At 40.6% G+C, this 27,437-nt stretch overlaps 1 protein-coding gene across 2 annotated transcripts; it reads left to right on the forward strand.

Moving 5' to 3' along the window:
• Positions 1 to 18,833: 18,833 nt before the first annotated feature.
• Positions 18,834 to 27,214, forward strand: lbx1a (ladybird homeobox 1a). Of its 2 annotated transcripts, XM_030441147.1 has the most exons (3): positions 18,834 to 19,328; positions 20,355 to 20,899; positions 27,153 to 27,214. In XM_030441147.1, exons 1-2 carry the CDS (start codon positions 19,001 to 19,003, stop codon positions 20,885 to 20,887), a joined length of 861 nt encoding a protein of 286 aa, XP_030297007.1. In that variant the 5' UTR covers positions 18,834 to 19,000; the 3' UTR covers positions 20,888 to 20,899; positions 27,153 to 27,214. The 2 variants fall into 2 exon arrangements, with proteins under 2 accessions (XP_030297007.1, XP_030297006.1); XM_030441146.1 differs by lacking the exon at positions 27,153 to 27,214 and having other exon boundaries at positions 20,355 to 21,477.
• Positions 27,215 to 27,437: the final 223 nt, after the last annotated feature.

Here is a 27,437-nt window from a genome sequence, read left to right on the forward strand (position 1 = left end):
GAGAGTTGAGAGATTTGTGACATATAGCATGTTTGGAGTGTATAGCTAGTGTGTAATGTAGTGTTTGGTGTGGTGTGTTTAGTGAGTAGTGTAGTCGTTTTTTTGTGTTGTGAGTCAAATCAAGGAGGAGATGGCTGAATGTGGAGCAGGCAGGAATGAGCTGAGCCTGAGGCATTGCCTGCATTTAAATGTAAATAGTTACATATAACTTTGTAAATTTCAAAAACTTATGCACAAATTTAGCAAAAAACTATATATATTTGCATTATAACTAATGCAATTGGTTCATTAAACTGTTTTTGGTTTTCACAGTAAAAAATCAAACTTTTTCCTACTCTGATTTTATGTTATTTTGTGATTTTAGGTCCATAGTGTTAATATAATATGTCAAAATGAATAAATAACTGTACAGTCACATATGTGAGGTTGTGCTGAAAATAATGACACCAAACAAGGCAAGGTAAATCGGTTTTAAGGTGAAAGTAGTCAAAAACAGTCAATTACTGTATGTTTGTTTTACTGCATGTTTGTTTTACTTTATCTTGTTGTTTAATTTTATGCTCGTTTTTTATATGTTTTACTTACGTTTTATGTTTACTTTACCCTGTACAGCCCTTTGCAAACTTTGATTTGAAAAAAGTGCTATATAAATAAAAATGTACTTACTTACTTACTTACTGTATATCCCTGACGTCCCACCTTCAAACACAACCTCATTTTGCCATCCATGAAAAAGCTACTGAACCTCCCACTTTTCTATAGGAATACATGTTTCCTACGGGCAATGCACTAGTTTATTTAAACAACTAGAGTGTAAATGTCTAAATATGAGTATATGCTTGGTCAAAAAGCCTGATTTTCCAGTAACAATCGACTCAAAGGATAATTGGGTGTCTCCCTGTTTTCCTGGCAGTCACACTTTCCTCAGAGTGAAACCTAAGGAAAACATATCACACATTTGATTACAAACACGCTGCCAAACAGTTTTTTTCTAGCTCTGGAGCCACAAAATGTTAGTTTCCTAAAGTGGCTTAATTGATAGCCATGAGTGATCATGGGGGGTATAAGTAGTGTGTGTGTGTGTGTGTGTGTGTGCGTGTGTGTGTGTGTGTGTGAATGTGTTCGTAAGAGTGGGGGATGCCATTCTGTTGTCCTTTGTTTGTTTCAGCTATAATATAACTGCTTGTCGTGTCTAAAATCATCTGTCATGGGAAATCCAGGTGATGTTGTCGAGGTGGCTGTAGCTCAGTGGGTAGAGCTAATTGACTAGTGAGCGGAAGGTTGTTGGTTTGAATCCCGGCTCCTCTGGGGCGGAACTGAGCTACATGTGGAAGTATCCTTGAGCAAGATACTGAACCCCAAAATTGCTCCCGATGTGCAGTTGGCACCTTGTGTGGTGGCCTCTGCCATCAGTAAGGATCCTAAGATGGACTGGTGTATTAATAATGTTCATTCTGGTTCCTTGAATGACATCTTTTGGATGTTCAATAATTATGTCTTGACAACGTCTTTAAATGACGTCCATATAACATCCAAAACAAGACGTCTATCCAACGTCCAGAAAAGATGTAATAAAAACTTTTATTCTGGCTCCTCTGAGGACGTCTTCTGGATGTTCAATAATTATGTCTTGACAATGTCTTTTAATGACGTCTATATAACATCCAATATAAAATGTCTATCCAACGTCCAGAAAATACGTAATAAAAACTTTCATTCTGGCTAATCTGAGGACGTCTTCTGGATGTACAGAGAACACGTCTTTTTGACGTATTTTGGACCACTTTTTGCTCATTGGGTAAGCTCTAAATGACTCTACACCAAGAACAATGGATGAATTATTAGGCACGAGCACTGTCAGTGTGAGGACTCTACTTCTGTAAGTTCAAAATGTTCGTCTCCAAAAAAAAGTGCATGTTTGGCGGCCTAAACATACCCCAAAACTCACCAAACTCTGCACATGTCACATCCGGTGAAAATGTTTATGATTCAAACTTATTGGGTGTGGGTGTGGCCAGGGGACTCCATTGCGCCCCCCTAACGCCGGGTCATGTGACCAAAAACCCTTGGCCTTTTCAGTGACAAGATGGCTCCACAGCGCCCCCTGGAAGATTTCAAGCTTGAAGCCCCGCCGCCTACATGCATGACTTTCGATATGCATATGTATCAAGACCAGATGCACAAAAAATCCTCCTGGACCCATACCCTCAGTCCAACAGGAAGTCTGCCATTTTGATTCACAGCTGAGATTTTGCAGCCAATTGGCGCTATTTCCCTGCTTCATAGTTCAATGAACTCCTCCTACAGATTTAACACCAGAGACTTTAGATTCAGTCAGTATCATCCTCAGACCTTTAAGATAAAAGATTATTAAAATCTTTCGACTCCATTATAACTAGTAGGCGTGGCAGTGCAGTCGATTTCAATGCTCCACCATAAAGCAGGAACTCCTTATAACTCCAACATTCACTTTCCCATCTACACCAAATTGGTCACACATGTAGACAATTTCGCCCTGATTATATCTACGCATCAGTACTGTGTCATATCCATAGTGCCACCCACTCGACACAGGAAGTCACTCTCATGTCAATCAATCTGACTTTTTTTATGTAGCACTTTTCATACAAATAACATGTAGCTAAAAGTGCTTTACATAATAAATGCAATCAAAACAAACCAATAAAACAAAAAAGCCACACACACACACACACTTTTTCTCATGCATAACACATGCATAAATTTTTTTAACGAGGGCAACTAAAGCGCTATCTTACTCTCAGCCATTAGCAGTGTTGACAAAAATCATTTGATTTACATGACATTTACAGATTGTTTTTTCCACATCATACATTACAACATGACATATATTTGATGGGTGATCTCTAGCACCACATAGTGGACATAGGAAGTGTTATTTCACCAATTCATACCACGTCCAAGAAACTTGTACACAAGCAGAGATCTACGTGCGCGCCCTCCAACAGCACCACAGCCCGACGCAGTTGGGCGACGAGGGCCCGATCATCGCGTCTTACAGCATTAATTACATACTGAGCACAATTCTCAATGACAAATGGCATGCTGCTGAAGCAATAACAGTATTTGTTGTAAATGACAACAAAATGCTTTTCCGAGGAAGAAAAAAAACAATATTTAAAATATGCTATAACAGGAAGATTTAATTTATTAGATTAATAGTAGGTGGCTCCCAACCTTGCTCACAACCTTTCCGGGGGCCCTTGGTTGTCTACAGTGCATAAAGAACCAGTTCACCATCTAGCCATACAATTCAGAAACTGAAAAAAACACAGTGAAATTAGACTAAGTTTTCCTCATCCGCATGGTTAGTTCCACTCTACAAATTGGCAGACGCTCACGATTCTTTTTAAAATAATCTTTTTGGCCTCAGTATGGCTTTATTGATAGGACAGTTTCAGAGATGACAGGAAACAGGATGAGAGGGAGGGGGGATGACATGCAGCAAAAGGCCCCAGGCCGGGACTTGAACCCGGGCTGCTGCAGCAAGGACAAAGCCTCTGTATATGGGACGCCTGCTCTACCAACTGAGCTGATGGGCACCCCGGCACTGCTCACTATTAATGAAAGCATCAGACTATTGTCATCAGTCATCAGTAAAGAATAAATTACTTTAGTCATGGTCATGGTTGTCAGTTAAAACAAGTCTGGTAGAGTGAAGATCTCCATAGGACTAAGAAAGGGCTCTCAAAAACCAGAGCCATACTTTCTAACAGTGTGACTTTTATTCAGACCTCTTTATATTTAAATTGTATATGATTATAGCAACTTTCAAGTTAATTTGATGACATTATTCAGAAATAACTATTAGACAATCAAAATAAAAATAGGCCTTGTATCGTGCCTAACTTACAGCCCTTACCTGTTTTAAGATCAGTGTAACCCACAGCCTTGCATCCCTTATTCCTTTAATCTACTGTTAATGGTCGCCCTATGTGCATCTTGTATGCAAAATGGATATTTATGAAGTATTCAAATTTCTATTGAAATTGTCATGTTGACAGTGACATCAAATTTTAATGGCAAGCTTCTCATTTGTTTTGAATTCATGTGTGCAGGTTTAAATAGCGGCCTGATGGTGGCACAAGCTCTTTGATACACAAGCTACACAAAGTCATACAAAACTTGGGTTAAAAATGAACCGTATTAATTTCCTGTATTATCATGTATGGCTGAGTATTTCTTTGACTCATCTTTGGAAAACTTATCTCAAAATCCATCAATCCATCCATTGTCTGGAACTGAGGACAGTCCAGAAGACTAATTTTATGATGTGTGTTTGGTGTCAGGATTCCTTTGATGGGAGTGTTTTAACAAATTGTCACAGCTAGTGATTCGATGAAAATGGTTAAGAGGAAGGACAAGAGTGGGCATCCTTGGCTAGTCCCCCTATGCATTGTGAACCTCTGTGATGTTGGTGACCAAAGTGGCTGAAGGTGTAGTGTTTAGAATTTTAACCCAGTTGATAAGTGATTTCTCAAAGCCAAATTATTTGCATTGTGTGAATGAGAAGTAACCGGTTTACTATTCTGCATCTACTGAGACAATGATGGTTTCTGTTTGTTGTAGTAAGTAATGTATAGTCCATTCATTTAAAAGTCTGCATGTATAACTGGACAAATCTCTACTTTTGATAAACCTGGTTTGGTCGGGTTGGATTAACGATTAAATGTTTGTTTTTTTCTGTTCTGTAAGCAAGTGTTTTACTTAATTTTTTTTATGTCCACTTTTACTTGAGAAATCGATGAGGTGTTTCCAGAACTCATCAGGGAAGCCATCAGATCCTGGTGCTTTGTTGTTGGGCATGAGTTTGAGGGCAATATAAAGTTCTGTCTGTAATCGGTGCATCAGTCAAGTCAATATGTCCCTTGCTTAGTTGCAATAAATTGATGCTGTTAAGAAATGAGTGGATGTCCTCTTGACTTGTTTTTTTGTTTTTTTTTAAGTATATAATTAGCATAGAAATCTAAAAAAATATGATTTATTTCTTCGAGTGAAAGTGTTTTCTCCAATTTCATAGACTGAGGAGTGAAAGCAGCTTTGACATCTCCCTCGTTGCTGAACATGGCAATCCTTCCGTGCCAGCCAAACATCCAACCACACCTGGACACTAATTACATCCGGCCAGCGCAACTATGGCAGAGACGAGGCAAGAGAGGTGGGCAACATGCTAGGCTAAAGGCTAGAGCTACAAGTCCACCACTACCTAGCCTGCTGCTAGGGATGTATACCAAGGACCGGTACTTTTAGTTTTTTTTATCGTTTTTTGACATGGATGGTTTCTGAACGTCTACCCAACCGTAATGACTATAAATTTCACAACAAACTCTGTGACTTGACCTCGCAGAAACGAAACCGGGTGCCGCTGTCATGGCACTGCAGTCTTTAGCATCAGACAGGCTGCTAGCCAGGCTGAGAACTGTACTCGCTTTGTTATAGCAATCAAACATGCCGCACTCCTTTAGCTTTATACTATGTTCCAAGTGTTTGGTGATGTTTCCCCTGCATACTGTCTGCTGCGTTACGGCTCTGATCCAGTTTTGCTCCGCCGTCTAAAATCTGGTAACCCCCACCGGTTGCGTTTTGACAGTTGGTGTCGCAAGGCCAAGTAGTTTCAGCGATAATCACATAATCACTCACGACCGCAGTTATAGTTATGTGTCATAAAAACAATAACAGGAAGTGTTCCCGACCGAAGGATTAGTAGAAGAGCTGCTCGGTGCTAAATTCAGCTGAATTGCCGCGTCGGCATCGGTATCGGTATCGGTATCAATAAAATCCTAACGATAAACATCCCTACCTGCTGCTAGTTTATGTCTGCTCCCTCAAAAATAAAATGGGCATGCTGAGAACCAGGACAACAACACAACGTGAGATCAGGGAGTGCTGTGCTCTGATTTTTAGGGAAACCTGGACCACAGACACAGATTCAGCCATTCAGCTTCAGACCTATTCCGTACACCACGGAGACCGCACATCGGCATAGAGGTGCTGATGGTTAAGTACAGACGTTTTTATTTACCGAAGGAGTTCAGTGCTGTGTTTCATCTGGCTGTTTACACTATCAGCAAATGCGAGACTACACACCCAGAGGCTGTGTTTGTTGTGGAAGGGGATTTTAACCACTGCAACCTAAGGACTGTCCTACCCAAGTACCACCAGCACGTGAGCTTCCCAACGAGGGACAACAACATTCTGGACCATGTCTACAGCAACATGAAGGGTGCCTACAAGGCTGCCCCCCGTGCCAACTTTGGACAGTCCGACCACATCTCCGTGTTCCTCTACCCATCTTACAGGCAGCTCCTGAAACAGACCCCCCACCCGTAAGTAAAACTGTTAAAGTCAACGTTGTTCACTCTAAAACAAAACCCAAAGAAATGGGACCAAAAAGGTTCCCACAACTGAAGAAGTCGAAGAAATGAAACGATCGCTCGACTTTCTAGCAGCAGAGATTACGGCAGTCAGGACACAACAGAAAACGATACTGGACTTGGTAGTTGAAGTCAAGGCACTGAGACAACAAAACACAGAGTAGGAAAAAAGGATCGCCATTCTGGAGAACCGATTTGGTGGCCGATTTGGAGCAGTACACGAGGATGAACGACATCATTGTCTCCGGAATGGAGATAAAACCTCGGAGTTATGCCCGAGCAGTGACGGGGATGATGGACAGAGAGGAAATCACGGAACGAGACTTAGTCTCCGTGGAGCAACAGGTGACAACTTTCCTTCAGTCTAAGGGGATTGAAGTGGACAGCAACAGCATAGAAACATGTCATCCTCTCCCCCGGAAAAACAAGACAGATAAACCGGCCATAATAATGCGCTTCATGAACAGAAAACACAAAACTGCGCTACTGAGACAAGGAAGAAAGTTGAAGGGGTCAGATGTCTATCTCAACGAGCACCTGACGAAAAGGAATGCGGATATTGCCAAAACAGCACGTTTTTTGAGGAGGCAGAAGAAAATCCAATCTACATGGACTGCAAACTGCAAAATCTACATAAAGCTGAACGGATCACCAGAAGAGGCTAAAGTTCTCGTTATCAGAGACATTCAGGAACTGGATAAATACAATTGAGTTCAAAAGAACAACACAAAAGGACAGTACAAGGTATGGGAACAACATAAAAGAGTGATTATACATCACAGATAACAATGACTAGCTCTGACAGATATCAGTCATCTCCAATTGGAGATAACAGACAGGAACAGCAACAAATGTGGAATAAAAAATGTGAAAAAATGGAATTTAAAACTTTCGAATATACAGAACATAAACTACAAGACATGGAAAATGAAACTGATCCTGAAAATAACTTCTACAACAGTGCACATAACCAGTGTGAATACTACACTGAAGAACAATTTAAGACGAGTGTAAAAATGGATGGAGTAATTTCAATAATTCATTTCAATTGTAGGAGTCTCAATGCAAACTTTTCAAATATACAATATTGTTTAAAAGAATTAGATAAGAAATTTACTGTAATAGCAATCTCTGAGACTTGGCTTAATGAGGAGCAAGCAGCAACAGTTGAGCTTGAGGGATATGAGAAGTTTTATATTAACAGGAATGAGAAAAAGGGTGGTGGAGTAGCTCTATACATTGATAGAAATTATAATAGTAAATTAATGAGTAACATGTCAATTGCTATAGATGATCTTATGGAGTGTATCACTGTGGAAATGGATATTGAGAAGTTGAAAAATATGACTATAAGCTGTGTATATAGAACACCAGGATCATGCATTGATACCTTCAGGGAAAAGCTATTGGAATTGTATGCTGATACAAATAATAAGAAAATGCTTTTTGTTTGTGGAGACTTCAATATTGATCTGTTTAACACATTTGAAAATAATTCAACTGCAGAATTCATAAATGCAATGTACACTTTGAGTCTATATCCCTCAATCACTAGACCTACTAGAATTACAAAACATAGTGCTACACTAATTGATAACATATTTACCAATGTAATTGACAGAAAAATAGTAAGTGGGCTACTTATAAATGATATAAGCGATCATCTGCCAGTTTTTACAACTCTCCCAAGCAGTACTAGGACTAAGACAGATTGTAAAACTACTACATTAACTAGACACAAAACAGAAGCTGCAATTCATTCTCTCAGAAATGATCTAACACATCAAAACTGGAACAAAGTTTATGTGGAAGATGTTGATGAAGCATATGAGTCATTCTTGTCCACAATAACTGTTCTCTATGAAAAAAATTGTCCTCTAATAAAGAAAGTAGTAAAGCAAATATTTGCTGAGAAACCATGGTTAACTAAGGGAATACAGAATGCATGTAAGAAGAAAAATCAGTTATATAAAGACTTTTTAAAGAAAAGAACAACTGAAGCAGAGCATATCTATAAGACTTATAAAAACAAACTGACAAGAATTATGAGGAGCAGCAAAAGGGATCACTACAGTAAATTATTGGAGGAAAACAAGAGTGATATTAAACAAACATGGAAGGTACTGAATGAGATAATCAAACAAAAAACTGCAAAACCAGAATACCCAAATTATTTCTTGGTAAAGAACAATTGATTCACTGACATGAATTTAGTTGCAAATGGATTTAATGATTTTTTTGTTGGTGTTGGTCCTGGTCTGGCTAATGAAATTGTAAGGAATGATAATAGGGATGATCTTGGAAGTGGTGACTTAACTGTAAATGAATCGATGTTTATAAGGGGAACAAATGAAAATGAAATTATTGAAATTGTAAAGTCATTTAAGAGTAAGAGGTCCACAGATTTGAATGATATCGATATGTTTATTATTAAAAATATTATTGAGTGTGTGGTGAAACCTCTGACGCATATTTGCAATCAATCATTAAAAAAGGGAATATTTCCTAAAAAAATGAAAATAGCAAAGGTCATACCAATATATAAGACTGGAAATAGACATGAACTGTCAAATTACAGACCTGTCTCTTTACTGCCACAATTTTCAAAAATACTAGAAAAAATCATGTATAGCAGATTAAATGATTTCATCACAAAACATAACATACTGAGTGATCAGCAATATCGATTTAGGGCTAACAGGACAACTTCACTTGCATTAATGGAATTTGTCGAAGAAATAACATCTGCAATTGAGAACAAATAATATGCAATAGGAATATTCCTAGATCTAAAAAAGGCATTTGATACTGTCGACCATGATCTCTTGTTAAAGAAAATGCATATATATGGAGTCAGAGGGGTGGCACTATCTTGGTTTGGCAGTTATCTGGAGAATAGGCATCAGTATGTACAAATGAATAACAACTTCAAATCTCAACTTCAGAAGGTCAGTTGTGGGGTTCCCCAGGGTTCAGTACTGGGACCAATGTTGTTTATTTTATATATAAACAGCATATGTAAGGTCTCTAAGTTATTAAAAACTATTGTGCTTGCAGACGATACAAATCTTCTCTGTTGTGGCAATAACTTGGAACAACTCATGGCTACAGTTGAGATGGAGTTAAAAAAAACTAAAGAGATGGTTTGATTACAACAAGCTAACATTGAACCTAAATAAAACAAAATGTATAATTTTTGGAAATCGACCAATAAATTCAAATAAGAAACTCATGATAAACAATGTTGTCATTGAAAGAGTGTCTGAAATCAAATTTCTTGGAATAATAATTCATATAAATTGTGCTGGAAGCCACATATAAACTATATCAAAACTAAAATATCAAAGTCAATTGCAGTACTATACAAAGTTAAAGATTTTCTAAACCAAGTATCACTATACACCTTGTACTGCTCCTTCATACTTCCATATATAAGCTACTGTGTGGAGGTGTGGGGTAATACGTACAAAACAAATACTTAACCAATCTTTATCCTTCAAAAAAGAGCCATAAGAATTGTAAATAAAACCACTTACAGAGAAACAACAAATCCATTGTTTATCAAGTTAAAAGCTCTAAAATTTAACGATTTGGTCGATTTCAAAACAGTTCAAATTATGTATAAAGCCAAAAACAAATTATTACCCAGTAGTATTCAAGAGTTGTTTCAATTTAAAGAAAATCATTACAGCCTGAGGGGAAACGATATATTCAAGAAACAATTGGTAAGAACAAACACAAAATATCATTGTATTACAGTCAAAGGAGTTACATTATGGAATAATTGTAACAAGGAACTGAAAACATGTACATCATTAAATAAGTTCAAACGAATGTTCAAAGACAATATACTGAATGGATACCGGATGGAATAGGATGTATAGGTTGTTTTGTTACTTAAGTACATTTTATTTATTATTTATGTGATCTGAATTTTTGGTTTCACAAGAATGATTATAAAGTTAAAAAATGAAATATAGATTTAAAAAAAAAAAAGGAGTAGGACTCGATAAGTTTACACTTCCTTCCTGCTCCTTTTCGGACATGAAATATTTGTTTGCTTTTTTTCTGGTGGGATTTAATGATTTGCTGTATGCCTGATGTTTTCAAAGCTTGTTTGTTTTGGTATTATTATTATTATTATTATTATTAGTAGTAGTAGTAGTAGTAGTAGTAGTAGTATTTTTTTATTAGTATTTTATTGTCTTATTTTGTCTTTAACATGTCCGAATAAACAAATAAAGTAAAAAAAAAAAAAAAGTATGGAACGAAGAGACTGATCTTGTGCTGCAGGACTGCTTTAACAGTACTGACTGAGATGTGTTTAAGATTGCTGCTGTGAGAGAGGACTGTACTGTGGACTTAGAAGTATATGCTTCAGTGGTTTACTGGTTACATCAGCACATGCATAGACAACACTGTCCCCACCAAGTGCTACAAAACATTCCCAAACCAAAAACCCTGGATTAACTGTGATGTATGGTCCATGCTGCGTGCCCGCTCCACTGCATTTGCCTCTGGTGACGATGAAGGCTTCAAAAAGGCCAGATATGACCAACGTAGAACCATCAGATATGCCAAGAGACAGTACAGAGTGAAGCTGGAGGGATACTACACCATGTGGCAGGGCCTGCAACACATCACAGAGTACCAGCAGCTGAGCAGGGAGGTCACAACCAGCCAAAGCGCACTACAAGATGAGCTGAATGAGTTTTACACTCGTTTGGACACCCTCAACACCTACAGAGGGACTCTACACACAGAGGCAGCACAGAGCTCTTCACTCAAGGTGACATCAGCTATGGTGTGCAGGGCGCTGAGGAGAACGAACCCCCGGAAGGCAGCAGGCCCTGATAACATCCTGGGCCGTGCACTGAGGGTCTGCTAACCAGAGCTGGCTGAGGTGCTAACAGATATTTACAATCTGTCCCTCTCACAATCTTCTGTGCCCACCTACTTCAAGACCACCACCATTGTGCCCTTCCCTAAGAAAAAAACAATAACCTGCTCAAATGACTATCGTCCCATCGCACTCACTTCAATTGTGATGAAGTGTTTTGAGAGGATCATGACCCACATTAAAAAGACCATCCCGGACATGCTGGACCCCATACAGTTTGCATATCATCCAAAACGGTCGACTGATGATGCAGTAAACACCGCCATCCACACAGCTCTCACACATCTGGAGAACAAGGACACGTATGTTCGAATGCTGTTTATTAACTACAGCACAGCATTCAACACGGTCCTCCCAACCAGACTGGCTGAGAAGCTCCTCATCCTTGGACTGACACATTCCCTCTGCAGCTGGGTTCTGGATTTCCTCACAGACAGACCCAAGACAGTCAGAGTTGGTACTCAGACATCAGGCACAAGACGGTGAGCACAGGGACCCCCCAGGGCTGTGTGCTAAGTCCTCTTCTGTACACCCTCTTCACCTACGACCTTGCCCCCACCCAGCGCAACAACACCATCAAAAATTTTGTGGATGACACAACAGTCATTGGACTGATCACTGGAGACAGACTATAGGGAGGAGGTGGCTCAGCTGGTGTCCTAGTGCCACACAAATAATCTCTCCTTAAATGCAGAGAAGACTAAGGAGATGATTATCAACCTGAGGAGGAGGAGAGACCAGCACAGCCCACTTCACATCGGTGAGACACAGGTATCAGGTACAGGTACTCCTGGTCTCACAACACCCAGCACATTGCCAGGAAGAAAGCTGAGGAAATTTGGACTGTCCCCCAAACACCTCAGCAACTTCTACAGATGTACAGTGGAGAGCATCCTAACCAACTCCATCACAGTGTGGTTTGGAAACTGCACTCTGTCTCATGACAACTCTCTATACACAACTATTCAGCACTGGGAACCACATTTGCACTATTTTCAACATTGTGAACTATATTTGCACTATGTACATATCTTCAATATCCAATGTATATATTCAATATATGTCATATGTCATTTATCTATTTGTTGTCTTTTAAGCATATTTTATATCTTATATTTTTGTTTTATATTTTGTATGTCGGGAAACTCCCAAATTAAGAATTACATTGCCTGGTATAAACTATGTGTATATGACAATAAAACATCTTGAATCTTGAATCTTGAATCCCTCCCAGCTAGTCATGGTGTGACGACACCCTTTTTGTGAAGGCTTAAAAGACGTGGGGAATGGCTCTCACCCTTTTTCTGAATCTGTCAAAATGCATTGGTTCTTGGTTTAGACTTTATGAGCATGAGTGTTCTCTTGGTAAATGTCCAGGCCCAGGTGTACACATTTGCTGGTGATAAAAAGGCCAGTGTTTTCTCAATCCAGCCTTTCCAGTGCCCAAGTGAAAAATGGGGTGGTCTCTGTTGACAATTTGTGTGCCATAGCTTGTTTATGGTACCATCGTTACATCCCAAACTTTTCGGTGATTGCAGAGCCTCTTAACTCACTGAAAAGAAAAAGAGCTGTGTTTCTGTGAATGGATCAGTATCAGAGGGCATTTCAGTGATTTAAAGACCATCTGACCTCACCTGTGTAACACCTTTTCTTGTCTACAAGGATGCAAGTTTGACAGGTCTTGTAGCAGTCTTGACACAGAGATCTGACATCTCTTTACATCACCTCCCAAGAGCAGGTCATTGCTTGGACCCATGGAAGTCACTCATTGTCAAACGCAGAACATAATTACTCCACCACAGAACGTGAGTGTTCTGGAGTGTAGAGAAATGGAGACATTATGTGGAAGGAAAACCTTCACTCTCACTGACCATTCTTCATTGCTGTGGGTCTTTAACACCACAAAAGCTAGCTCCAGGCTTATTCGCTGGGCGCTGCATCTGCAGGATTTTTCTTTTTTACATCAACAGGTCAACAGGCCATTATTCCAGCTTCCCTGGCATTGTATGGAATAATGTGTTCCTTTTCTGCTGATTGATGAGGATTTCACTAGCAAGGACCACACTGTCAACAAGATGCGTTTAAACGATTTATTTGGAAGAAAAAAAAAAACTTTGGTTCTTCGAGTTCTTCGAGTGCGTTGTGGGGAAGCTCTGTAGAGAATCCGCCGCTGCACCCGGGCAGCGACGACCCCCTCATGGTCCTATGAAGGAGAAGAAAGAAAATAAGAAGCAGGGAGAGAGAAATGGGGTGGGGGGGTGGGGCGCAGAATACGAGAGCAAAGAAGAGGAGAGGGTCAGGTGGTTATTTATAGGAATATCGGAAGTTGGCGCTGTTGAGGTGTGGTCCTACTCCTGAAACTTCGCCAGATAAGCTTCTATTCACTAGCAAGGACCACACCATCAACAATATGCATTTAAATGATTTATTAGAGAGAAAAAACAAAACAAAACTTTGTTTTTTCGAGTGCATTGTGGGGAAGCTCTGTAGAGAATCCGCCGCCACACCCGGGCAGCGACGGACCCTCAAAAACCTCCAATCACTTGAGATGAGATTGTGCGGATCTGAGATCTTTGAGATCTGAACAGATGTAGCGGTAATACGTTTGGGAGGACCAGCAGCCCATGAGTTGCATGGAGTGTTCTGGGATGCCATTACGGAGGCTGAAGTGACCGCTCAGATCCTGAAGGAGTGTCTGGAGTAGTTAAAGGAGAACTTCAGTCGATTTCAACATGCAGCTTTATCGCTCAAACTACCCTTGACTTGCCAGTACCGAAAACGCGAACACTTTTGGTCCACCTCTTACAGGGCTCCTTGAACGGAGAGTTAGCATTGACAGCTAACAGCATGGGGTCAGAACTTTACACTGTGTTTTAAGCGTCTTAACATGCTCCAAATCTCACCCCAAAAGGTATGCAACATCAGCAGACACCTTACAACACAGCACTGTAGCGTTTATGACTCACACTGAATAAAAAAGTGGTTAAAACTGTGTGTTTGTGCAAGCAGCTACATACCTTTTGTTGACATCCATGTCATAGACCAAACTAGTCGATCCGGCGAGTTTGCGCTTACTCCCTCACTGGCAGCGACGGAAACTTGAATTTTGCAGACAGAAACGTATTCCAGCATTTTCGTTTTTCTGTTCATAACGTACATGTTCATGTTACAGCCTGCCATGAGCCATTAGCCTTACAATAGCCTGTTATGAGTCTATTCGCTCTGCACCGAGAGCTAGCTTGTTTGCTCATGCTAATGGTTCTTGCAGAGAGCAGAGCAGAGAGTCCATGATGATCGAAGCTTTTTCCGAAATATTCACAATGGAGAGCTTGTCTGATGTCGAAGTGGAAGACATCGACGACAAACCTTTTGAATTCGACGGTAGTCCATATTTGTTCGTACCGGAGTATACAGATGAGAAGTCACTAGCACTAGAGAACTAGAGAGCGGATAGAGAGGCACAGAGAGCGGAACAGGCAGAGGCGGCTTCATGGCCAAGGACATCGGCGACCTGGTGGTGCTCTTGTGGATGTTGTGTCCAAATGGGTACAGAGGAGGAAAGCCTATGCTGTAAGGAGTGGGACATCATACAGCCTACTGTGTCCCAGGATAGCGCACAGTGTGTCACCCGCACAGAGTTCAAACGGAGTTTGCACGTCTATTTGAAGGACGACAAGCCACAACGGTGTTGTTTTGGGGTCGTAGAGAGGCAAACGGTGGAAGCTTATATTCTTATATTTCTTCATTCTATTGCCACAATTGGGCATTGCACAAACTCGTACCATTTTCAGTAACTAGCGCTGCTTCGATCATCACGGACTCTCTGCTCTGCTCTCTGCAAGAACCATTAGCATGAGCAGACAAGCTAGCTCTCGGTGCAGAGCGAATAGACTCATAACAGGCTATTTTAAGGCTAATGGCTCATGACAGACTGTAATATGAACATGTACGTTATGAACAGAAAAATTAAAATGCTGGAATACGTTTCTGTCTGCAAAATTCAAGTTTCCGTCTCTGCCAGTGAGGGAGTAAGCACACGCTCGACAGATCGACTAGTTCTGTCTACGACATGGATGTCAACAAACGGTATGTAGCTGCTAGCACAAACACACTGTTTTAACCACTTTTTTATTCATTGTGAGTCATAAACGCTACAGTGCTGTGTTCTTAGGTGCCTGCTCATGCTGCATACCTTTTGGGGTGAGATTTGGAGCATGTTAAGACGCTTAAAACACAGTGTAAAGTTCTGACCCCATGCTGTTAGCTGTCAATGCTAACTCTCCGTTCAAGGAGCCCTGTTAGGGGTGGACCAAAAGTGTTCGCGTTTTCAGTACTAGCTAGTCAAGGGTAGCTTGAGCGATAAAGCTGCATGTTGAAATCGACCGAAGTTCTCCTTTAATGCGTAAAATACCAGACAATGAGAGCATGTGGCGAAAGTGATGATGGTGGAACTGGAATTGAGTACCCACTTGTCCGGATTCAGAGATGAAGAGAGGATCTGTCATTGTTATGCTCTGAGATTTGCAGAATTGCAAGAAGTTTGCAAGGGTTTCGAAAGGATTCAACGGTGATTGGACCTTGGAGTAGATGACCGGTGTAGGCGGACCAGATCGATTGGTTTTAGTTCGCTTTACATAGAATACCATTGTGTGGTTTGAAAAGCGAGACAAGTCTAAAATGCGTGCATGGCGGCTTGAGTTGAAGTGAATGGTTCAGTTGGTGAATTCGGAGCATCTGAGGAAACCGAAAAAGCAAGCAAGAACATGGCTTCCAGGGTTCGGGCAACTTGAGGAGTGCTGTACCTGGAACGGATGGTGTGGAGGGAGATTAACAGCAAGTCAGCAGTAAGAGGAAGACAGCGAGGCTTTTAGCTGGCTCTATACGTAGGAGTTCTTTAAAAATGGAAGTTATCAAACTGTCGGTTATTGGCTTGGAAAAGAAGCCGATACCGCCAAGGTAAGCTTTGATGGTGTGTGTTTTAATTGCCATGATGGAATGGGTGTAAGTAATGAAAGATGTCAAGGTGATGAGATCGAACGGCGGAAAGGTTATGTCATATTGGTTGTGAAGTAATGGAAGCTTTTCCAAGCTGTCCAGTAGGAAGAGAGGGTTAAAGGCGATAGACTGTTCAGGGGTCACCTATCAGGGGTATTAGCGCAGAATTTACGAGTTAAATGTCAGTGCTGAATATGGAGGAACCGTCGCAGGAAGGTATCTGCGTGAGGTGCCAAGCTTCTGAACTGCTGGCATTCATTTGCGCGCTCCAGGGGGCCATTCTGCTGCAAACCATCTTCCATTGTAGAAACCCCCAAAACCGGAAGAAGGAGCAGCATCGATGAACAGATGGATGTCGTGCGGGTGAGTCTGTTGGTCATCGTACAAAGTAAAGTGATTCCGTTCCAACTGGTGAAAAGGTTGAGTCACGGATGGATTTTGGCACGGCTTGAGCTATCCAGGGAGCTATGACAGTGGGCTCTGTCACTGAACACGGCAGCCTTCCCTTATAATACTCAACTTATTTTCCCTCTTCTGTTTGAGTAAGCTGCAGCAGTGAGTGCATCCACTGTTTAGCGGCTATCTATTCCCTTTCGTAACACACACGCACACATAACCCACAGAAGTTTTCCATCCGTAAAATGAAATAAAGAGAGTAGCGAGTTCAATCATACATTTATTTGTGGAAAACATAATACAGCAACTGTTCAGTTCTGGTTGATACTTATCATCGTAGGCTGGCAGATGCTAATGTTGCCGATGTGTTTGTGCGTGTGGCCGGGCGTTTTTCTATTTTGTGGAAGGTGCTGATGAGCTAGCTGCTGTGACAAAGCGAGGAAAGAAAATAAACTGAAATGACTTAAGAGATATTGTAGTATTTACATGAAATTATCATATGTGTATTATTTAAATGTTTTAAATACATTTTAAATATCTCTTTTCATCAAAATTGGCATATCACAACAACCCTTCCTGCTGCTACTACATATTTTGAAAATATGTATATGTATTATTATTATTATTATTATTATTATTATTACTATATAAACTTAAGCCATTTCCTTTATCAATTCGTGCAGCTTGTCAGTGTTAGCAGTGTCAGTGGGAGCCCTTACAGCCACAGGGGTCCATATTTACAACAGAGCCGGAGGGGCCCCAGGTTGGCCCTTTTTAGAGCACACTTCCCAGAGATGAAATTAAAACCTACGTGGAAAAGTAAATGTTCCTCCATTTGCGAGCGAGTATCAGATGAAGACATCACATCCATCAGGACGGATCTTGAACTCACTGATGGAGAATGAACCGGCTAGAGTGCAGGCAGGAGGCACATTCTGAAAAGATCCAAGACAGGCGTATAATCAAATGTCACAGCATGACCAAAGCAGGAGTAAATTATCAGATAAAGCTGTCCAAGGACTTTTTCAGGGCACCAAAAGCGTGTGACTGCAGATGGCCTCCCTAAACTCCCATATATCCCTTATCCATTTTCTTTATGGTTTTATGGCTATTAAATGTTTAGATTTGGGGTGACTAATGAAGACTAATGTCAAATTCTATCTATCAATACTGTAGTTTTTTTTAAAATAGCAGCTTCAAAAATCATTTTCATAATACAGTATTGTGTATAACTTCACTGAGAGGGTAGGATCACTGCATTACAGACGCATTTACTTCAACATACAAGTATTCAACACATAACAGTGTTACAAAGTAATGAGTGTTATTTGTAGTTAGCATCTACATTACATCTGACAAATTGTAATAATACTATAATAATGTACTAGTAGTGGTAGTAGTACTGTTGTAAAAGTACAACTTGTACTAGTAGTAAATCTCTGTAGCAGATGTTTGTCCTGTGATACCACGTTGGGCGAGGCTGTGTGGTGTAGGCTATCATTATTTGACTGCTGCTGCATATGTCACGCTGAGAGTCCATGTCTATCTAGGATGTCCAGCATAAATCTACAATAAAATGGTTCATAACATGTGTGTCCTGGTGATCAGCATCTGGAGGTTTCTCTCAGCCCCCTGTGCTGTGTGCTCCGGGTGTCCCGGCTCTTTGTTTTGTTATAACATGATGCCGGGGTGATGCCCTCATCTGTCACTCTGCCTGTCTCCTTTGAGTGTTGTTATCATGCTTATACATGATTCTCTTGCTCTTTCCTCTCAGCACAGTGCTTCCACTTGCAGGGACCTTTTTTAGATGAGCGGCTACACAGTACGTTCAAAAGTAGATGTTTTCATATAATTCTGAGAGAAACATTTATATGTTTTGGTGAGTGCGCTAAGTGGCCCCGCTCTTTCTAATTTCCTCTCCTATCCGCCTGCCCTTGAATTAGAGAAAGAGAGAGAGAAAGGGGTTGGGGATGGTAATTGATTGCGTTCCAGTCAGCAATAACGCATCACTGGAGGTGGTTTGTTGCATCATCCTGATGGGTTCTTCTAGTGTCTCGTTGTGCGTCACCCTGGAAAAGTGGCTGGGAGACGAGGTCGGGCAAGAAGACAGAGGCGTCCCTGCAGCCTGCAGCTCAGTGGCCAACATGCGGCTGTAAACACTTGTGATCCGAGCTGCGGATTATCTTTATTGCCCTTTTTCCCCTCTGTACAACTTTATCTCAGCCTGGCAGCCTGTTCCTACTTTTAAACGCTCTCACCTAAATTACCACAGCCAAGTGTGACCCGCTCCGCCGCCATGACCTCTACACAGGACTCCAAATGTCTAGTGCTGCTGGAGGAGCGGAGGCGCAGCCCGCTGGATCAGCTCCCGCCGCCGGCCAACTCCGACAAGCCGCTAACGCCTTTCAGCATCGAGGACATCCTGAACAAGCCCTCTGTGAGAAGGAGCTGCTCCCTGAGCGAAGCGGTATCCCACATCTCCCCTGAAGAGAAGTTGCCTTCGGGGTGTCCCAGCCTGACCGGCCGGGCGCTGCTCCGTCAGTCCTCTCCACTCTGCGCGCTGGAGGAGCTGGCCAGCAAAACCTTCATCGGCCTGGAGGTCAGCGTCCTGCAGGCTGCCGAGGGTAAAGGACGACTTTTCTTCATTTCGCCGTCTTGTTGTATGGGATTTCTAGGTACTCTCGCCGCCTTAGGCTTCTTCATTGCAGTTGCCTATATAATTATTTTATTTCCTCAAAACGGTGATCCTTTTTTTCTGAAAGGAGAAACTTTTGGGAGAGAAACGTGCACGTAAATTGTATTTATAGGTTTTTACATTTCTGTTGTAGCTATAAAAATGAATGACGCCTAACAGTAGGCCAGATTACAATATACATTAAATATAGCCTAATAATTTAAGTAAATCAGAAAAGACAGGTGTAACCTTATTCGTTACTTAAAACTGCGCTCACTCAATTACTGGCCAAAAACTCGATATTTTCATGATAAAAAAATGTTCCGTAAAACCGTTTATAAACTGTATTTTCATATGAATTAAAATAACTGTAATCAAAATCTGTTTTCTAATTAAAAGTCTTGTTTAATGCAACATCAGTATTTTTGGAGGGTTTCTTTCGTAATAAACATTAGGGTATACCAGCATCCAGCGATCCCATATATATATATATATATATATATATATATATATATATATATATATATATATATATATATATATATATATATATATATATATATATATATATATAGAATTTTTTATTATTATTATATTTATTTACTTTTTAAGAAATAGGCTACCTCTACAGTTACCACAAAGGATAATTGGTTGGATTTCAATAGTTGAGAGGAATAATGAATATGTTCAGGCAATGCAATTGTTGTTGCAGAGTATGGTATTTACGAGCTTCATCAGATAATTGATTTCTGACTTGGCTGAAAAATATCGAGTCATGCATAAGTACATCAGTCCTGAGGCCACTGAAGAGGAATTTTTTAGAAGGGATCTCTAGTTCTTAGTGGCTCATCGTTGTTTCTGGACACAGGGGAATTGCTTCATACTTTTTGAATTGATATCGATCATGTTTTAATCTGTTTCTTCTCCTTTTTTTCCCACCTTATATAGGCCTAACCTTTTTATCCATCTGTCTTAGGCCGAGACGGTCTGACGCTCTTCGGCCAAAGAAATACTCCAAAGAAGCGGCGGAAATCCCGCACGGCGTTCACCAACCAACAAATCTATGAGCTGGAGAAGCGCTTCCTGTACCAGAAGTACCTGAGCCCAGCGGACCGGGACCAAATTGCCCAGCAGCTCGGCCTGACCAACGCACAGGTCATCACTTGGTTTCAGAACCGGCGGGCCAAGCTCAAGCGGGATTTGGAGGAGATGAAGGCGGACGTGGAGTCCGCCAAGGCCGTGGGTTCTGTGGCCCTCGAAAAGCTCTCCAAGCTGGCCGAGCTGGAGAAATGCGCGGCCGGAGGTATGAGTGGGGGGACGGTTTCAGTGCCAGGTCACACCGATCCCGAACCGGTCGCTTCCAGGTCCCATCCCAACACCACCGAGAACCTCGACTCCAGCAGAAAGCACAAGTCTCCTCCATCACCCGAATCGTCGTGGTGCACAGACCGACTGAGCATTAAGGACTACTCGGAGGACGAAGATGAGGAGATTGACGTGGATGACTGAAGTACGTTAATTGTGAGTAAGGTGCCAATTAACGCGATGCTTGCAGGCACAGACTGCTTTTATGAAGATTTCATCGGACATGAAGCTGGACAAACTATAGACCTAACAACAGATTTGATCAGACAGATGCAATAGGCTCACTGCTGTCTGTCTGCGGAACAGGCGCACACTAGAATCTCATCGAATTTGTTTTATTTTTACACTGATCAGAAGGCTTTAGTAAATCCTTTTGTAAGCTCGAGCCGACTGTTTTCAGCTTTTTGATATTTTATGAAATGATAATCACAGATGTGAGCTAATTGTGATAAATACCGAGTTAATATATTTGTAATTATTGTAGGCCTGCACCCTTTAAGTGCCTTTGAATATACAGAACAAAAACTGCACAAAGTGTAATTTAACATTGCAATACTGGCAGTGTCAAATAAAAGACATATTGCTATACATTTCTATTTACGGCAGAAACTGCGTCGTTTGCCAAATATATTACAAGAACTTGCGGTCTGAGATCCTGCTTCCTCTGTTTCATTTTTTATTTCTGTAAGGGAGCACAATCTGGAGCGAATAAAATGCCCTCGTGCGTGTGTGTGTGTGTGTGTGTGTGTGTGTGTGTGTGTGTGTGTGTGTGTGTGTGTGTGTGTGTGTTTGCGCGCGCGTGTTCCCAAGGGAACGCTCTTCAGAAGAGCGCAATACGGAGACAATTATGTCTCGTATCGTCCGGCGGGTGTCAGCTCAAAGGCGGCCGGAGGAGAGGCCATATGGTTGTAGGATTTTCCTCATTTAAGAGACACTTGATGGATCGAATTAACTCGTCTATTCAACAGTGTAAGCCCTGTTTTGTCGTACACAATGCGGACATACTCTCCGGTCGCAGGAACCACTTCCTTAAAACACGTCCATGAATGTAAATGTACCATAGTGGGCTTGTCAGAGCGATGGAATGATTGACTAGAAGATAGCAGAGCTATAAGTCACACGATTCATCTGCCATCCGTGATTTGGCTTGTGTGGTCCGCAGCTATTTAGACCGAAACTATCAGTGTGTTAACCAAACTATATGCCATAAATTGACTAATATTACAAATTCCACAAAGTTCTTTTCTAAGGTTTCCACAACAATTTCCATTTGTTTTCTTTGATGGCTTCTCATTAAAAATATACTTTAAAAAATATTCCTATAGTTTGATAGGAATAATATTTTTCAGTCTCCACTTCAGCTTTTAACTGCATTTCAAGGTCTTTACCATTGTTCAGTCAGATGGAGGATTCCAATGGAAACAAACCAATTACTATTGGATATTTCTTTGAAATGTGATGTTCATTTCCCAAGCAACATTTACATAATCTAATCTAAAGAGGTGAAACTGTGAATTATAAGGACTAAACATTACCAACCACTGCAATCACATGCATTCATCTAAGTCTTCAAGTTGTGTTTTTAAATATATTCTATATAAACTGTGGAAATCATTCAAGTTCATTAAAAAAAAAAAAAAAAATTATGTTCCTTCCATAAAAATGGTCCCTGTTAGTGTGGAGGGAGAGATATTTAAATGTGGGTTTCTTTAAGAGGAGAGATGTGGGACAAACACTGTCGCATACACACACGCAACACAAAGAATCTTTTATTCAATCAGCTGGAAAATTGAAGTTTGATGCATGACCCCCTGCTTAAAAAACTGGACTTGACACAACACACTCCCGTTTTGAATGCTGGGTCTCAAACAAATGGCTGTTGCCATCTGGGACCTGTCAAAACACTGACAAATGTATTTATATACAGACAATTATTGTTATTATTGTTGTTGTTATTATTGTATTATTGTTATTATTATAATTGTTGGTGTTGATATTATTATTTATTGCTGTTGTTATTATTGTTGTTGTTGTTGTTATAGAGACAGTAGGATTATGACAAAGCATTCAATTCAAGAAATGTTATAACAACAAATGTAACATTTTAACTTCACCAAATGTGTTTCTTGAACTCCTTATCTTCTCTTCTCCTCTTTTCTTTTTCTTTACAATAATACAATATTGATACATAGTTGATTATTACTGTTTCACCATTATCATTTAGTCATTGTTATTTTAGATTTAGTGAACCACACTTTTAGCAGTTGTAATCAATAAACACCAACTATCAAAACATAGGTTTTCTCTTTACCATCCTCCTTATCATCAGCCTTCTTGATTCAGAGCAAACCCCAGTGCTTTCTACACAACACTGTCTGTGCTGTACTGTACTGTACTGTACTCTGCTGTTACTGCTGAATGTGTAAGTCTGCAGCTCTGATTAAGGAGTGGTGTGTGTAAAACAGGCATGTGTGTCTCTGTGCGTCGGGACAGAGCTGCAGAAATGAGCTGCCTTTGCCGCAAGGCACAGCTTGATTGATCACTAAATAGGGTGGATTTGAAAGATTTAGTTATAACGTTACTCTAAAGCTCCTTAACACTTCAAACTTCAATTTTACGGGCTATTGAACTAAGTGTGTACCTGACAAAATTGATGTATGTATTAATTTACCTTAACAGGTGATTAATTGCTATCCACAAAGAGAATGAGAGACTGATATCCCCCCCCCCCCCCCCCCCCCCCCCCACACACACACACACACACACACACACAATTCCCCACCTGGGGTCTCAGCTCCCTCACCCTCTCTCGCTAGCTGCTAAGCCTCATGTCAAGTATATTAAAAGCAGAGATGCAAAACGAGCTCGGCTGGCTATTTGTTGAAAGCAGAAATTGTGTGTACACTTTTATGATGTGCTCATGCTGAGCAGGCTCTTCTCATTGGGCCTGTTAAGTATTGTGTGTGTGTTTTTGTTTGTGTGTATGTGTGTGTGTGTGTGTGTGTGCAGGGGGGTCTTGATTAGGCCTGTGTATGTAATAGTCTTGCCGGTTTCACCTGTGTGTCACCTGTGTTCTCATGTTGCATGCTTTTAATCAACCACACATGGAAACAGACAGATGCAGGCATATTTTGTTGTCTTCATTGTTATACAACCACGTCAGTTAGCTCCTTATGTTGCTGTCATATGCAGTTTGTAGTTAACTATTAGCTTGCTAGCAAGCTTAAATAGCAGACTACTGCCACATATGAGGCATATTTCCTGTTAACACACAGGCCAACGTTTGCACGTACTGTGGATCTAATCCATAAAGCAGTGTTCACACATGCACTGCTACCCTGGCTGTTTGGATGAGCTGTATGTAAGGGGTGGACTAATTCTTGTGTGCCCCAGTGTGAAAGGCCAAGTCCACTGTTCAGAGGTCCTGGGGAGATTGCATATATCTGTGAGTATAGTTTGCATTGTATTTGTGAGCTGATGTTGTTAGATGGTATTTATGTGACGTTCATTCATATGGCCTTTTAAACCAGAAGTTTTACAAATGTGCTGATGTATACTATTTATGTGTCCTATAGCCCTCAGAGCATCTGTTCACAACAGAAACATGTCTTGTTGTTTCCACTTATTTTGCATAGTCTCTCTACAGAAGAGTATTAGGGCCAAGGGTGCACTTGGAGAATAAAGTCGAAATGGCAAGAATAAAGTTGACATTTCAAGAATAAAGTCGACCTTTTGAGACTACAACAAACAGTGCATATGACTGCTTCAAGTAAATGCCTTGTGTAGATGAACTTGTGAAACTGTCCTTCAGAATCGGCTTTAGTATCAAAGAAATTAATTCTGTTTTAGCTCATAAACACAGTGTAGCTGTCAGAATTATGACTTTGAAGAGACTGTGCCAAAAACTTTGTCTGTTCAGAAGGAAAAACTACCAAAGCATGGAAGAGGTGGCTGCATTCGTGCAAGCTGAGATTGAAAGGATGGAGTGACGGCAGAGACCTGAAGCTGGGCAGCTCACACCGCTGCCAGTCCTCCCCTAACTGGATTTGAGGTACCAGAAGAGTTTACTTTATTCTCGACATTTTGACTTTATTCACAAAATTATATTTTGACTTTATTCACAAAATTATATTTTGACATTATTCTCGACATTTCGACTTTATTCGTAAAATGCACATACATTTGTCCTTCTTCCTTATCAAGTTGGTTTGCTTTTTGCGCATGAATGTGCTCCTTAGCAGGGATACAATACAAAAAGGAATGGCATCATTCCATTAGCTGCATCAGGTAAATGGTTCAAGTACTGGTCCTTGCACTCACATGTTAGCCAACTGCTTGAGACTATTGCATATTGGTACAAAAATATTTTAAGAGAAAATAGACTTTACAATTCAATTCATGATCAGACTGTCAGCTGACCACAGTAGAATGTGCAAAACACAGAATGCACCTGACAATCTCTATAAATAATCGGCTGCCACCATCACATACGCTTCCCATCACCCACCTTACTCCAGACTTCATTTTTTTTTAAAATGGTAACAGTCCTGTGTTGTCAATCAGAAACATTTTTATGTCCCATAAACACATTTAGATGTAACTTAATGTCCTGTAAACACATTTCATTCTTCATCCTATCCAGTTTTCTGTAATTATCATAATTTTTGCAGAGGACCTCCTTTCTCTTAGGCCAAGTACTCCAAGGTGTACAACAAAAAGTCCAGCAAGCAGAGCTTGAACACTACTGTCAAAATGCATGGAATGAAATACTGAGAAACCATGTAAATTACTCTGTAAGTGACATTTTGCTAACCCCCCAGAAAGTAGAATGGGTAAATGTGAAATGACTGTCCATGACACAATGCTGATGTAACAGTGGATATTTCTGGTGGTTTTCAGGAATATTTGTAGCTGCATAAAACGCATCTCAAGTTGTGGTGCTATAATCTCTCTATAAAAGCAAGGAATCTCTGTCCGTCTGTCTGTCTGTGGTTGCCTCATATATCTCTGCGGGTCAGGATCAGACTGACCTGAGAGTTTCCACGTGGCTGCTGCGTGGTTCAAGGGTGTGCAACGTCGCATTTGTTTGGACTACAATGATACTGTTAATAATTTATTTCAGAAATGTTTTACGAATTCCACTAGCATTGCTAACCGTAGCCACCACAGTCACGTGCGCACCAGAGCCAATCACTGCAGAGCCCACCGCCACCCCCCACCTTAAGAAACAAGCAGATTCATACCTGCAGTTGCATGAGCTGGGCTGGGATTTTGACGGTGGTTCGGTCCCCTTCTGTGCATCTAAATTGACTGTTGTGGATTAATTAGACTAAACAAGTCCGGACTGAGTCTGTTCGGGTCTGAGGAGATCCGGAGAAGCGCGGACAACAAAGTGGAATCGGAATCTGTGGATGTTCATGTGTAGCTAGCTGCTAGCTGCTAGCTGCTAGCCGACCCACCTCCCAAGGCGACGGACGGGACGCACCGGCACGTCCGAAATCGGACTTAGGATAAATAATGTCCGCCACACTTTTTCGCGAACATTGCCGTCACGTTTGCTTTGTGTCTGGTGCAGGAAGAAACGGTAAAAACGGGCTTTTGTCACTAAAGTGTACGCAAGCAGCAAGTTTGGTTGTTGAGGAACAGGAAGTTGTGTGAGGGACGCCGGCGGTGATACAGACAGCGACAGAGAGAGCGAGTTTTGAGAGTTGAGAGATTTGTGACATATAGCGTGTTTGGAGTGTATAGTTAGTGTGTAATGTAGTGTTTGGTGTGGTGTGTTTAGTGAGTAGTGTAGTCGTTTTTTGTGTTGTGAGTCAGAACAAGGAGGAGACGGCTGAATGTGGAACAGGCAGGAATGAGCTGAGGAGGCTGAGGCACTGCCTGAATTTAAATGTAAATAGTTACATATAACTTTGTAAAATTCAAAAACTTATGCACAAATTTAGCAAACAACAATTTATATTTGCATTATAACTAATGCAATTGGTTCATTAAACTGTTTGTGGTTTCAACAGTAAAAAATAACTTTTTCCTACTCTGATTTTATGTTATTTTGTGATTTTAGGTCCATAGTGTTAATATAATATGTCAAAATAAAAAAAATAACTGTACAGTCACACATGTGAGGTTGTGCTGAAAATAATGACACCAAACAAGGCAAGGTAAATAGTTTTTAAGGTGTAATGGTATAATCAAAAGTAGTCAAAAACAGTCAATTATATGCCTGACGTCCCACCTTCAAACACAACCTCATTTTGCCATCCATGAAAAAGCTACTGAACCTCCCACTTTTCTATAGGAATACATGCTTCCTACTGGCAATGCACTAGTAGATTTAAAGCAATTTTGTGTTCTTTGAAAAGCTGTATTTACTTTCGGTTAAGTAATTGTGCTATTCTTTCTACAGGACAATCACGGCCAAAGGCCTGAGGATTGACACAGCACCGACATCAACAGCCTAACCTGTTGGCCAACACTGATCTTTGTTTACAAAGAGTCAAGAGACCTTTCCTGTATACAGTTGTTGATGCTAATTGTACTGTATATTGTCTAAACGATAAAAGGTATACTATTTTTGCAGTGTTATTTATTTACATGTGTTCAGTTGTTATTATAAGTGCATCGTGTAAAGTGAAAGAAATGGAATGGAATGGTTGTTTATGCTGGGAGTATAAGAAAAGGAATTTATAAT

Source organism: Sparus aurata, chromosome 15, assembly GCF_900880675.1.
Source record: "Sparus aurata chromosome 15, fSpaAur1.1, whole genome shotgun sequence".
In the NCBI taxonomy this organism is placed as follows: Eukaryota; Metazoa; Chordata; class Actinopteri; order Spariformes; family Sparidae; genus Sparus; species Sparus aurata.

Coding starts and splice junctions, on each gene's coding strand:
- lbx1a (XM_030441147.1), top strand. CDS start 19,001: ATGACCTCTACACAGGACTCCAAATGTCTAGTGCTGCTGGAGGAGCGG. Junction 19,329..20,354: donor CGTCCTGCAGGCTGCCGAGG/GTAAAGGACGAC, acceptor CATCTGTCTTAG/GCCGAGACGGTCTGACGCTC.